This window comes from Rhyacophila brunnea, unplaced genomic scaffold (assembly GCF_057557595.1).
Source record: "Rhyacophila brunnea isolate RB1 unplaced genomic scaffold, BYU_Rbru_1.0 scaffold_22, whole genome shotgun sequence".
NCBI classification, from domain to species: domain Eukaryota; kingdom Metazoa; phylum Arthropoda; class Insecta; order Trichoptera; family Rhyacophilidae; genus Rhyacophila; species Rhyacophila brunnea.
In genome coordinates this window covers 18910888-18927120 of record NW_028232882.1, presented here as the reverse complement: position 1 = coordinate 18927120, position 16233 = coordinate 18910888, and the positions used below count along the sequence as shown (strand labels likewise).

Genomic DNA, 16233 nt, shown 5'->3' with positions numbered 1-16233 from the left:
GAATTCAAGTCTACTTAAAGATGGCTAAAAGTATTAAAAAAAACATTGGCATCGTGTGCTGATATATTCTAAAAGTTTTAAATATCTTGCTAGTCGGGAAGTTAGTTAAAATCGATTGCAAGATTTGTACCGGACAAACAACCACCGGACAAATAAGAATATGACCTAAGACAAACGTTGTAATATAAAAATAAGGTATAACGTATTGAAAACTACTATCGAATAATTATGTTTTGTAAACATAATATATCAAGTTAATATATTTTCGAACAAAATACGATTGTTTTAAATACGATTATAATAATTATATTAAGCACAATTCAACAAATAATGAATAATAATTTGTATGAATTTAATTTTTCAAGGTAAAATTGGCATTTTCTGTACATTTAAAAATCATCAAATTAACCAATTTTATATTATTATCTAAAATTACTTTGACATGCTTGCGGTATTCGACAAATGCAGCAGGTAACAGTGAGATGCTCGCAACAAATGAATCTGCATTGCAAAACGACTTAAAACTAATTTAATCAGTGGATAAACTGAAGGTGAGTTTCTGAGGCAGTGGATTAATATTGAAAGGGGTATTTCAGCCGCTGTCTTGGATATACTAGATGTGACAAGGGGTAAAGGGAGGTATTATCCCTGTTAAGACATACCTAGCATATTATTCATATATGGATCTGCTAGGTGAGCTTCCTGGCTTTAGGCTTCCATGCACATATGGCGAGTGTCTGAACTGAATCCGGTGTTGGCATCGTAGATGTGCTTATATGATGAATAAGTCTCCACTTTGTGAGTGGTGAAATTCAGATCACGGAGCAAATTGTGGGGTATGCAATATGTATGACTTCCTCGGAGGGGTTTTAGCCATACACCAGGCCAGATCAAAATGCACCATTGCGTGGATTGATGCCTTGTTTGTTCCACTATGATGTATTATGTGACTTGTGATTTCACTTTTGTAATTATGATGTCTAATGTATTTTTAGTACTATCACCATATGACTACATAATCTAATAATATTTATATAATTCGGTACAAGTTGGTTTACGGGAAGCCAGGCGGGAACCATGCTAATTTCCATAACCGATTTTGGCAAAATTCAAGAATGAAAACTTCACCTTTTCTAATCTAACAAATAATCCAGTATATCGGTTATTTTCAAAACTTGTTTGCGACTGGCTTCCCTTAAACCGACAATTCTTGTATCATACAATGATTAACTAAAACTATTATGTTTGTATTCAACACTGAATTATATACATAGATAACGTTTTTAGAATGCTTGATTGTGTATTATAGAAAAAAACATAATTTGAAAAAGCCCAGAAGCAAACATAATAAATATTAGAAAACATCCTTCAAAAAAAGTTGAACCGAGTGGGGGCATCAAACATTATATCTTTTACATTCGGGTGAGTACTGTCGCATCTAAGCTATCGATCCGTCTATTATTCATGCGAATTATTTCTTATAACTACGTTAAAACTGATATACTACAAATACCACCAATCAGGAGGCAATCTGCGGAATGGTTGATCAATTAAGGGAATGACATCACTAACTTATTTGTAACAGACGTCTGGCACTAGCCAAATTTAATTATTGAAATTCTTGTATTTACAATATTAATGATTTTTTTTCCATTCAATACTTAGTATACATAAAGTTTAAAATGTTATTATGTTTGTTTATTGAGTTTTACAAAATTATTTTTATTTTAAATAATTTAGCTTAAAACTAAATATTATATTTATAATTTTATGTATACGTCGTGTCTTTTGTGATTATTAACAAAGATTTCTGAAAATTATCATTAACATGCTTTAGGCTCTGTCTATATGGAAAAGATTACTTCAACATGTTTGATAATATAGTATATAAATCTTAAGTAAAGAATCAGCTTCGGGGAACTACAGACTTGTAATATAATATTATGTATGTTATTATAATGTGCGAGAAAAACGATTTTCTTCTGTTCTTTGTTCGCTATTAAAAAACAGCAACGTTGAGGGAATTTTGATTGAAAACAAATATTTTTTTTTATGTACAAAATATTGCGTGATATTTTTTACGAGGGTGTATTATTTATTTTGCTTTCATACTCTTTATCGATTTCAATCTGTCCATAAGGCATGCATGCGTTGATGCGTTGGTACTGTGTGATGGTATCTGAAGAATGGCAAACTAAAAATAAGGACCCACTACAATGTGACAGACACAAATTTTTAACCACTGTTAACCCTCCCGTTACTTTAATGTCACTTAAAGTTATCAAGCCCATTAAACTGTAAATATTTCACTATGCACTTCGTTATCTTCATATTTCGGCTATTCGTAGAATCAGCAATATAACATCTTATTAAAATGTTATTATTTTCCAAATCGATAAATACACGTAACTGATATATATCCGTAAAATTACATTTATCTGTCATAAATTATAAGTGCATATTGCAAACAGAGCATCGCATTCCATTACGAACAAAAGAGGTATATCTAAAAGTATATGCGACAAAGAGAGACATGCTCAATTCTGAGAAAGAGAAATGAAAATAAGGCGTCAGACCAAGATGAATAATTATAACTTGTAGACTGTAAGAATTATGATTAAGTTTTGATACCTTTTTGATCATTTTCTTGCTCAGACTCCTTTCACATTATACGGTTTTGACCGTACGGCAAAAAACTGAAAGGCGACATTCTTTTAGTGGCGTGAAGAACTTGTTGTCGATTCGGATTTTAACCGATTTTTGCCGTACGGTCAAAACCGTTGGACGCTGAAGACGCGTAACAATTAATGTGACCATTCGATATAATTAGCATGTTATTTAAATGTGTTAATTAAAAAGTATTTATCTAGTCTGTGAAGCGACCGTAATAGACTTATTTATGTTAGCAAAATAGTCATTTCCCAATTATATATTGTAATATTTTCAATCTCGTATGGTAACCCAAGATGACATCATTGGAATGGACAGAATTTATCAACATCGTAAAGGGAAAGTTAAAGGAAATTGTTCAAGTTAATTAAGAAAGAAATGCGAGTAATATAACTTTTGAAAGTAAATTCAGTGAAGTCGATAAATTTTTCGCCTGCAGCGCTTACGATATTTCGTTGCGTGTATCTTGATTTGAATTAAAAAATATCATTATGTGTATCCTGTTAAAATAGCGAAATAATTAAGTTGAATTAGTTGATAATTTCATTGAGTTTAGTTATAGGTGGCACTTTGCCTAGAATCGCCACTGGGTAGCTAAAACTAGTTTCATTCGTATATTTGAAAAACTGAGTGTATTAAATCAAGCTCATCCATACCACTAATTATAAATTTAGGGTGCCGTAATAAAACGTGTAGATGCGAAGGCTGCCACGAGATCAAAAAAAGTTCAAAAACTACCGTAATGATTAAACAATAATAAATAAAGAACAAGATTGTTGAAGAACAGAATGTTGAATTTACAATCAAATTCATCTGTATTGGTGTTGTGATATAATATTTAGTTTAATCCTCGGTAACCGATTATTTGTCTTTACTTAAAAATACAATGTATGTATACGCTAACCGAAGTCTTTTATTTCAACCTTTCCTAGCTTTAACTATTCAATTTCACTTTGGAAACATTCATCCGTAAGTAACATTGATTTCAAATACTATTAAAATATATCCGGCTTGAATGCCGTTTGGGTGAAAAGTTAAACTATCAGATGGGATATAAAGATTCCTCCACCGCACACTTTATGTGAAATCATAAAAAAAGAAAAGGGCGGATTAAGTGAATCCGCAAGGTATACGTTCGACTACATAGCCCCTAAAAACTTTGTGTATTTTTGCTGAGCATTTAATGGTTGAAAATAAATTTGAAGAGCACTCCGTTTGGCTTTTGAGCGTGCGGACTCGATCCCTCTCTAGAGATTTTTAATGGATTTTCTTTCATTCATGACGGTTTAATATGGCGTAGTATAAATTCTATCTTTTGCGTCTTATATAGAGAACCCCTTTAAAACTATTAATGTTTTCAAAAGTCAACTAAAGGGGTTTTCGAAAAAGGCTTTAGATTTTTATCGGAAATGCACACTTTTAAACTTTTTATATCAATGGTGGTCGAATTACTATTATATGAATACTTCTACTACCACCTTCACTAGTATGGGTCCCAGTGGCGAAGGGTGGAGGTAGGCTGTTAAGATCCGCCATAAATATTGCACACTAAACTTTGTCAAACATAAATGTATTTGTTTTCATTGAAATAATACTACGATTTACAGATGGGGTTGGTTAATTTTTAAAATTCAATTAAACCCTGCAAAACCAAACCATAACAGATAAATTAAATCATACATAACTTTGAATATTTTATAAATATAATAATATTTTTATCTATTATAGTTTGGTATAGGCAGGGCTTAATGAATTAAAAAAAATGAACCAACAATATGTGAAGGTAAGATGTATTCTTAATCCAACGGAAATAAATAAATATAACATATCGCCCAAAGTATACCAAAACTATTATGGTTTGGTTAGGCAGGGTTTTCTTGATTTTTTAAAACTAACCAACACCATCTGTAAAGTATAGTCTTAGTTCAATAAAAACAAATACTTATGCCTAACAAAGTTTAATGTACACTATTTATGGCGAATCTTAGCAGCCTACCTCCACCCTACGCTACTGAATTGAGTCCCTAGTTCATGACAGCCTCATCGATTTAACGGATTTTAGCATTGGGTATACCTATCACTATATTTGTATAGCCCTTGCCCTACCACCGAGCAGCATAATACAGTTAATGACGTTGTCACGTTATTTACCTAAACCAAAACTAGGAATATTCTCTTTCACACAAAATGCAACGCCTGGAACCAGAGAACAGCCTTTGATCGCTTTAATTGATTGCCTTTATACGTGGACGGATCTCCTAGGAGGTATTAACGCATTGATGAACAATTTACCTTTACAGCTGCCTTCGGTCGGCATCCAGTTTGATTACATGTAGCTTCTATTTAAAACATCGAAGAGCCAGCTAAGTACCTACGTATAGTATATTTGAATAGATTTACTGTATTTACAAACAAAAGATCACAAATATTAAAAATACCATATCTTTTTTATTATTCTCTTCTTTTTGCATTGATTTTAATTAATTTATATTTTATATTTCATCGGAGCTGTAGTTATTCAAAGCGCAGCAAATATGAATCGAAGAATATTTGTTCGATTGATCAATTTAGCTTTCTGTTATTAATTATCTGTGGACAACTATTGTTAAGAGACATTCCCAGATTTAGATCACATAATACTATTTAGAACAAAATATAGTCCGAGTATAAACAAGTCCATTTTTTGGTCAGACGAAAGTATTACACTTGTAAATGGTATTTGGGTCAAAATTCCAAAGCCAAAATATATATTATCTTTTTTTGGATTTTGTTAACGCAATTTATTAAGCTCTTTAAAATGTTAAAAATTCGTCGTAATTAGATTTTTTATAGTACGTAGATGTTTTAAAATTATGTATGTTTGACTTCCTGAATTGTATAAAAAAATACATAAAAGATATTGTCGAATTTCGAACTCTAAATATTGAAATATTATGATATTTCCGTATAGAATTACTATAATTATTATTATCATACGTGAGTTAGTTTAAACACCAAGCTGCCGCGGCAATGGCAGTCTTTCGAGTGATATTGCAGGCTCTGTATTTTTGAACAAATTCAATTACAGAATATATTATTTCACCCAGTCGAAAATAAAAAAAATAATAATATTAAAATAACATATTTTTATAAAATACTCACGGTTAGTATAACACAGCTTCCAGAGTCCAGACACTGTCAATTTTGACAGGTAATCCTTATCACCAGTGCCATTATACGAAGGATTATTCATTTTCTCCTCCGTATGGAGCCACTGATTAGTCGTGATGGCCACCAACACAATGACTGCACTCAGCGTGGCAGTCAGAGGGGTAAGAACCCAAAGGCAGGTCACCGTAGCGTCCAGCTGGACGGTAGAAGGAACCCCAGGGATAGAATGTGGGACTATAGAACTAGAACTTCCACTATACAAATTAACCCTACAAGAAGCGGAGCTTTGAGGTCCTGGAGATAGCGTGTTTCTACGATTGCTACTCGGATAAGGCTCTATTGAGTCTGTACACTCAAATGTTGCTCTATTATATGCAGAATTATCGTAATGTCTTCTTTGAGTGTAGAAAGATGGTGGACTTATTGTTGAGTTTCCGACTGTTCTTCTGTCGATCGTGGCGCTTACTGAAGGGGGTGGTAAGTGGTGAGCTTTGCTATGCACGGGTGTAGGGGATGATACCACGTGGTTTAACTGCCGGAAGTGGTTCGACTGGACCGGATGTTGCTGGTAATATCGCTCTGCTTGCCCTTGCATAGGCACTCGTTGCATAGTTCATTTGATTTGCAACGAGCGATGTGATAATTAAATGCTCGAATATTGCTCAAATGATGTTGACTTTGAATCTCTTACCCATTCGCTTTCTAGCAATATCGCCAAGCCAAAATTCCACCTTCAGTAAATTTGATCCGTTTTAATAATATATCGTTTAGTAATATTCTACTCACACTATGTAAATTTTAAATTGTCACGATATTTCACAATGTTTATATTAGGCTTACTATATTAAGCACACACTTTTAGATGAATTAATACTTTTTAAATCTTTCACATAATAAACCAAATAATGTATGTTTTCAAAACAATTTATTATAGTACACTAACTACACGTTATTATAAAATTAAATTAAATTGCGTATAAAACACTGTTTTGCACTTAGTAGATAAATAATAATAAAAATATATGTAGTAATAACTATATTTTTTCAATTATTTAGAGAAATAAAAATTACTCTATTCGAACGTTTTTAGTTACTTTTAAATTATTTACTTTTCTTCTTTACGGTCATCTGAAACAAAAGAAAGATTTTGATTAATATAAATAATATAGTAAATACCTGCACAATACAGAACTCTTTAGTAATCGAGACTTTAACCCAGGGGTTGCCAACTTTGTTTTCATCAGGAGCACATTTATATCCAAACAATGGAATGGCGGGCACATATTTTCCAATAAAACTTAGACAGGGAATAATTAATACTACATAATATAATATATTTGACAACTAAAAAGTTCTAACTTTTAAATAATTTATAATCAATATTCTTGTTTTAATGAAGTTTGCAATATTATTTTAAAACATTATTAAATATAACGAAGCAGATAATTAGAAACGAGTAATTTAATTTTTAATGATTCAAATATATATGAAGGTCGTATGAACAAAATAAGTAACCTAAAATAATGAATCTTTGGCTTTGAATTTTTCACAGTTACGAATGTAGCTATGTGAATAGTCATATTCTTAAACAGTCATGCCAAACAAAAATGTTTTGAAAATAATGAGTCGCATAAGTAAATTCAACCAAAGCATAATTATATGCTTAACTTTTTAGAGATCCACCAGGTTGCTTGTTTGACAATACATATACGATATTTTTAATATATTTAATTAATCAATACAAAAATTCAATTGCAATATTTTTTATTATGTAGTCGATTTATATTATTAATAACAGTTACATAATAAATTTTGTTAAATATTGTGAACACAAATTTGGTTGATGCGAGATGTTGATATAGCACCATTGTCGGAAACCTAACTTCGTCATTTTTCATGGTAGAGACCTAAAATTTTTACAAGTCATGCACACAACAAATTTAGTATTATAAAAAGCGAACAAAAATTATAACGCTATTTTCATAATTAGAACACTTTTTCTGGTGGCCGTCGATTTATATTAAGTGTAGAAAGGAGTCAATGGGCATACGCAAAAGTGATATCTGCTTTAACCTAAACCTGGCATTGTATATTATTTTAGTTATAGTTTTATATTTGAGTCATTTTTATAAAATTATGAATGAAACAATGAAACAAATGGTAATAATTTGAACGAATTATGCAATCACAAATCTTTATTTATTGCACACGGGTTGCTGTATTGCATTTGAAGATAATCAATAACTAGAACCACTATCGTTATTCCCAATTCAATGCCACGATTTCAATATAATAGGCATTAAGTTCGCTTTTATGTTTTCCCAATCCTTTTCTATGCCATGGACGTATGATCGCTAAACTAAAAGATATTACGAAGAATAGACACTTTCAAGATATGGTTGTATACGTATATCCCTAAAATTCCTTGCGTTGATAGCACTGCCGATGGGTGGGAGGTAAGCTGTTAAGATCCAACATAAATAGTACACAATATTAATTTTTCTCAGTCATAAATATTTTTTTCATTAAACCAAGACTAAAATATGCGGGTAGTATTGATGTGATTTATGAATTAATTAAAACCTGCGTAGATCAAGCCATTATTAGATAATAGTCACAATATAATTGTCTATCTATAAAATATCTAAAATTATGCCATTAAATCATACATAGTTTCAGATATTTATAGGTAAACGAATATTTTTTATCTTTTATGTTTTAGTCTAGGCAGGGCTAAATGAATTTTAAAAAACTAGCCAACACCATTATTGTAATAATATGTACTCTAAATTCAACGAAAACAAAATAAGTATGACTGAAAAAGTGTGCACTATTTTTATCTGATCGCCCATAGTACACCAAAACTATTATGGTTTAGTAGAAATAAGATTTAATTGATTTTTAAAAAAATAACTAGCACCATCTGCAAATTGTTGTATCAGTTTAATGAAAACAAATACGTATGGCTGACAAAGTTTAGTGTGGACTATTTATATATAATCTTAACAGCCTACCTTCATCCTTCGCCACTAGCTGATAGTATGACAATTATTATCGATGTCTTCAAACGAATTAGAAAGGACCGAAAAGTTCTGAAAACCTGAAAACTATAGTACCCTACGTACATTATGAAAGGACAAAAATATAGCATTACCCAAGATAAATTCAATGGTAAACGTATGAGAAAACGACGTTGCAATTGCGTGGCTAAAGACCTCGTGATTTGCACGAGTGCAGTTCCACTAAGCCGTTTTGGATAGTAGATAATAGGTATGTAGTAAAAAGTCACCCCTATGGATGCCATTCTCCGATAGGGGATGGCATGGGTATTAGAAGAAGAAGACAGGAAATACGCATTTAAGAGTATTATTCATTTGAACTTTGAATGTATTATATTGCATATTTATTAGTGGATTCAATACGAATTGCACACAGTGTTTCAAATTCGATTAAACCTTGTCTAAATCAAAATAGATATTAGATAAAAAAATATTCTTCTATTTATTATGGTTTGATCAAAGCAGAAATGAATTTGGAAAACTATCCAACTCCATCTGCAAATTATATTCTTAGTTCAATGAAAACAAATAAGAATAACTGATAAAGTATGCAATATTTATGCCGGATCTCTACACCCGTTTTCTACTATTATGGTTTGGTTTAGGCAGGAATTAATTCAATTTTGTAAACTAGTCAACTACAGACTATCTCCACTGTTGTGGTTTGGTGGATGGCAGGGTTTAATTCAATTTTAAAAACTAGCCAACACCACATGCAATTTGTATTCTTAGTTCAATGAAAACAAATAAATATGACTGATAAAGTGTGCACTATTTATATCGGATCTCTTAACGGCCTACCCTTACTATTATGGTTTGGTTTAGGCAGAATTTATTTAAATTTTAAAAACTAATCAATACCATCTGAAATTCGTATTCTTAGTTCAATGAAAACAAATAAATATGACTGATAAAGTGTGCACTATTTATGTCTATTCTTAACAGCCTACCTTCACTCTTCGGCACTTATTGGTATGTTAGTAGTTATCTACTGATGACTGTAGATACCACTTTTATGAATTGGAGTAAGTAATTTATGACATTATTTTTTCATACCTAGTTATATATGACATATCTATATAGATAGTTTTAGATAGATAAAATATTAAAACCTAAAGAGATTTTTATATCTATTTATTTTAGTAGGTATTTCTATTATTTTCATATATTTCATGAATACCGATTTTTATTAAGTAATACTGAAATACAGGTATTGGTATTTTACCACGTTTTTCTTAGCTCGTATTCTTGTTTGTCCGGTAGTTATTTATCCAACTTGCAATCGATTTTTAACTAACTTCCCGACTAGCTAGACATTTGAAACTTTTAGCCATCTTTAAGGGGGGACATGCTCGTCGAAGGTCAAAATTGAGTTTTTATTGTATATTCAAACCATGATCCTGGACACTCCTTAAACGTTGTAGATAATCTATTTATATAATTTTGAAGCCTTATTATCCTTTATAGTTATTTTAAACATTTGATGACTGCATAAAGTATTTTTGTGACATAAAATAGTATTCTTTTAAACCTCTCGCTCTAATGTTTTAGAATATAGTCATATTTCGGTACATAACTGTGCAGTGGTGTTAAGATTTTTTACGTTTATTAATTTTTAAACGCATTTATGAAACCATTATTATAATTTATTACGAGATAATTTTTGTAAAATATTCACGATAAAAAATTATATTGATAATCTCTGTGATCCCAAATTTGACAAGAATTAGGCATTTTACTATTCAAAAAATCGGCAAAATTAACACATTTGAAGATGATCCTAAAGATACTTATTATAAGCTATGTCTTTGACCATTCAAGTGTGATAAACATTTTATGAATAATGATTGCTTTATAATAATTATTGACCTAAGAATAAGATAGTGTTTTTTTGAAATACGCCATTTCTTTTGTCATTCCCTAGTGGTTAAGCTACAACATACGGCCGTAGCCATAAATTGACAAACTATAATTAAAATAGGGAGTAAAATTATGTTAACGCACGTGTTTGAACATGTACCTAACCGATTTTTTTTTATTTTTTTTTTAAACGGTACATGTTCAAACACGCGCGTTAATATCATTTTACTCCTTACTTTAATTATAGTTTGTCAATTTATGGCTACGGCCGTATGTTGTAGCGTAACCACTGGGGAATGACAAAAGAAATGGCGTATTTCAAAAAAACACTACCTTATTCTTAGGTCAATAATTATTATAAAGCAATCATTATTCATAAGATGTTTATCACATTTGAATGGTCAAAGACATAGCTTATAATAAATATCTTTAGAATCATCTTCAAATGCGTTAATCTTGCCGATTTTTTGAATAATAAAATGCCTAATTCTTGTCAAATTTGGGATCACAGAGATTATCAATATAATTTTTTATCGTGAATATTTTACAAAAATTATCTCGTAATAAAATATACTAATAGTTTTATAAATGCGTTTAAAAATTAATAAATGTAAAAAAACTTAACACCACTGCACAGTTATGTACCGAAATATGACTATATTCTAAAACATTAGAGCGAGAGGTTTAAAAGAATACTATTTTATGTAACAAAAATACTTTATGCAGTCATCAAATGTTTAAAATAACTATAAAGGATAATAAGGCTTCAAAATTATATAAATAGATTATCTACAACGTTTAAGGAGTGTCCAGGATCATGGTTTGAAAATACAATAAAAACTCAATTTTGACCTTCGACGAGCATGTCCCCCCTTAAGTAGAATTGAATTCATTTTCAGTTAATTCTGTTTTGTATGAAAAGTTATTTCGGAAGCAATCCGTAAACCAATCCACTATTATTGGTTGCTAAGGGGGTGGTCCTAGCAAACTACATGATAATATATACGTGCGTTACTATGAAAATCAAAGTGACAATTCAGTATTCTATGTTTGTTTGTTTGTTTGTTTGTTTGTTGCAAAATAGCAAAAAAAATGATTTGTTGACGCCTTATTTGTCCTAAATTGTTAATACATAGAATTGTCAAGTTTGTAAATGATTCAACAGAAAATTTAAAAACGTGGTATATAAAAAGTTATTTTTATCTTGTAATTATTTATTCTGTATGGCAATTCATAGTTAATACATCATTGAAAATTTAAATACATATCCGGATCAGCATTATTCAATAAAACATTGTTAAATTGGCCCAATAATAATATTAAACTCTGATAGAGCAAACAACATCATGTAAGACTAACACATGTTTCTTAAATTAATTAACACTCTAAACTTCTCCTTTTTATTACAAAGAAAAACGGCATTTTCTTTAGCATCCGCGCGCCGCCGTCGTCTGGGAAAGATAAAATTTCTTTTGTGATTTTTCTCGTTAAACGGAAAACGTTCGTTGTATTTTTTTGTAAATTGCGCGGAAAAAAAATCACAGTTGTTTTACTTTATTGTTTGCTTTACCTTTTCTTTTTTAAAAGGTGCCTGTGGTAGCATTCCCTTGAAATAAAGTTCTTGCCCTACTTGTAATATATTTGTACCTAACAATGGCGAAAGCTCGATTTTCAACGATTATTTAAAATATATCTTAAATTGCAAAAAAATAATTTAAACACGGTATGTATTTAAAAAGAATATGTATTATACGCAGGTATGTATATTTAGGGATCGATAGGAGAAGGTGATATTGATTGAAGCAGCAGTAGTGTAGATGTATGTAGATATTAATTTTCCTGAAGCAGAGTACAGAGAACCGTGGTGACTAGGTGTTTAGACCAAGCCGCGATACTGTTGTGATCATGATCGGGTTGAGCTCAAGAGACGAATGTCGAATGATGAATGTCGAGTGACGGACTCGAGTGGAGTAGTAAGCGTAACTGTTATCAACCGTTCTTCATTATTTATATAAAACTTTACGCAAGCCACCGTTTATCTAGGTTAATATTACGAAAGCTGTTTTGATGAACAATCATGAGATAGCCAATAATTGATATGTCATTGCCTGTAATAAAAAATGCTTAAGCTAGATGAAGCAATTGATAGTTAAATGATTTGTTTATTTTACGTTGTCAAAGCTCATGCTGACTCGGTATATGGTCATTGATCGCTATAAAATTTATATTTAATATATGTACACAGGTGCCTGAATTTTGTCAAATTTTTCAAATTCTATATTAGATTTTACCAAATTTTAATGAATAATAGATTTTTACCTAACTCATTATGTCTTTTATAGCCAAAATACTTTTAAATTCATTCATTACATATACCTAAAATTCATAAACGGAAACACTGAAAATCCATTTAAGTAGGTATGTTTATCATGGAAAGGAAGTAAAGATGTTATACAATATAGAAGTTATGATCGATAAATCTCGAGAAATTATCAGAAAATACCAATCTCGAGAAATTATTACTACGCTAAGCTGCCGATAGCAAAATGGAATTTTTAAAAGTTTTTAGAAAAACAAAAATGAAAACTCTGTCGACTTTGATTCTGAATGGAATCCCTTTCCTTAATTTTTGGGTGAAAAAAAAGTTCTCGACTTTAATTCAGAATGGAGTTTTTGGGATAGATTCTTTTTGACTGATGAAGCTAAAAAATTAATAAAAAAATGTCAGTTTCTCGACAAAACAAATTTAGAGAATTTTTGAAACTCAAAAAATCATAAGCTCTCGTATTGTATCCATCTATATAATCATAAATTTGAGAGCCATACCTTGTGAGTATAATATAGCAAAAACCAACATGACAGTTGTACCTGAATTGCACGTCTTCTAGCTCTAAATTTATAATATTTACTTATATAGATTTCAAAAATTATAATGTATAACGTTTACGTTGTTTACGAATTCTTATAATATAATTACGTCTAAAGACTAAAAAAAATAGTTTAATATCTGTGTTATTGGCCTCACCAAACCACACCCGGTCTTAATCTGGCGTTTCGCGAGACCCTACGTTTATATGTAAAGCATCGGTATTTTTTATTGACTGAGAATGTCTCAAGAGCAGTTATTCAAATTTATTTTACATATAATAATGGACACGACATAAATTAATAAATTTAAAGCGTTCACAATATGAAATAAAGTAAGCTTTAACTATTTTACAATAAAAATAAGGATAATAATATGAGTGAATAATACAATAATAAAAATAAAAGTACATGGAAGGACGCAGAGTGAACTAGGTTGATAGACCCTATCTGAAAAACTTAAAAAACAATGTCCACCTAAATTTACCCCCACGTAAGAGGAATATAGTTTGCTTTGATTTAATTTACATAAATTTAAGTTAAAAGTGTCCATGAGAGAGAAGAGCATATTATAGAGTCAAAATAAAAAAAAATCGGTTTGTGTACTTATGTACGCGCGTTAGAAGTTATACTTTTTTGGCGTAACAAAACAAAAACAAAACTTGTGATTAACTAGATTATTTAACTAGCTCTTAATTATCTTGTTAAATTACACTCAAGAAAAAGGGCCACTTATTGGAACACCGTTGGCTTATTTCTATACACTTTAACTTATATTACTAAATTATATAATGGTTTCTTGTTGTTTTTATTTTTAAAGTACCAACTGTCATTTTGATGTATAATAGTTTGTTTACGTAAGGAATTGCAAATGGCCGACAATAATAATAAATAATAAAGTCGCTGCCTAAGCAAAGGAACAATTCTAAACTATAATATTATACTGTATAATCATCACGATTGGAGTATCATACTATGGTGTAATGGTAGTGTGTTCGGCTGATAACCGAACAATCGGGGGTTCGAATCCAATCGAGTGCGTTTTTTTTCGTGTGAAAAAATAAATTATGTGTTATATGTCACACGCCAAAAATACACTCTGATCTGATTTCCCAAATGCGCCAAAATGATAAAATATTTGCATTAGTTGAGGTTTAATTAATTAAAAGTAAATTTATGTATTTAATTATATCCTGTCAAGCACTTACTATTTATCTTTCATTACGTTAACCTTCTCAGCAAAGGATATATCAATAATTTCTCTCGTCTTCATAAACTACTTGGAATGACGCGTTAGTAGTTATAATCAAAATGCATAGATTGTTTATATAATAAATGTGTGTTATTTGAAATAACTAAACTCACTTAGTCTGCTTATAATCAAGTGCCTAATATTATTATATATCCTAATTCAAGAGAAACTCACTTGCACAGTACGAGAATATACGTAAATGAAAATGTTTTCTAATTAAGAGCTTCCCAATCGGTGTGCCACAAACGGTTGGAAAGTATGCCACAGGATTTCATTCCATTTTCATTATAAATTAAGATTACTCTAATAAAAATAATATTTAATCACAAATATTTGTCCTGATAGCGTAAAGTGGCTAACTTCCAGAAAGAAATCCCCGTATAGCATTGAGATTTTAAAAAAACCCGTTGTTCGTGGAACATTACAAACAGATAGTACAGTGCTCGAAATGGAATATTTTCCGAACCGGAGCGTTTGATATTTTACGAAAATATTAACATAGTTATCTAATTGCATGTGTATTTTATAAAAATAAGTGTGTTAGATTTTTACATTATATGCAAATCTAGCTCAGACGGTCAAATTAATATGTCCACGAGACAGAGCGATAATTTTGGGGATTTTACAAACCGGAACGGCGCTCCGGTGTGTTCCGGTCCATTTCGAGCCCTGAGATAGTACTGTTCCAGTTTTATTTTATTTATTACTCTTTAACAAAATAAGTCACCAAATGTGTTAGTTATAAACAAGAGTTTATAATCGACATCTTTCAATGTACCAACTAACACTCATTAAATTGACCATCTGATGATCTTATTACCATTCGTCGGCTGCAATTTAACTAAGATCTATGATTATTTCTGAGAATATTGTATTACATTTTACATTTTTGAAGATATTTTATTAGATTTTATAATTATTGTGAAATGTAACGGACTCCCTACTGAGACAAAGTGTTCTGAGAATCAGCCGTTTATGAGAAGAGCATACGGCACCTCTGTTTCAACGCCTTCAGATACATATTAGTTATCTATAATCGCTATTTGTAAAATATAAACCATTCTCCAAACAAATTATTGTATATTGGATCCCCCTACCCATTCGTCTAAGCTTAATGCAGTGAATATTTTTTAAGGCTAACGATAAAATTCACCCACACTAAAACGTTATGAAATCGATAAAAAATCTTACACAGTTTTTTAAAGTTATACTTCTTTAGGCGCGTTTGGAAAATCAAATCAGAGTGTGACATGTAACACATAATTTATTTTTTCACACAAAAATAAACGCACTCGATTGGATTCGAACCACCGTTGTTCGGTTATCAGCCGAACGCACTACCATTACACCATAGTATGATACTCCAATAGTGATGAT

At 30.7% G+C, this 16233-nt stretch overlaps 1 protein-coding gene across 1 annotated transcript in view; it reads right to left on the bottom strand.

The window, feature by feature from the left end:
* stg1 (stargazin-like protein) overlaps positions 1-16233 on the bottom strand; it is a 148746-nt gene that overhangs the window by 114780 nt on the left and 17733 nt on the right. Inside the window, exon 2 of the mRNA XM_085949916.1 lies at positions 5812-6062. Within this exon, the coding sequence (XP_085806042.1) occupies positions 5812-6062 (251 nt within the window). The remainder of the gene's footprint in view (positions 1-5811; positions 6063-16233) is intronic.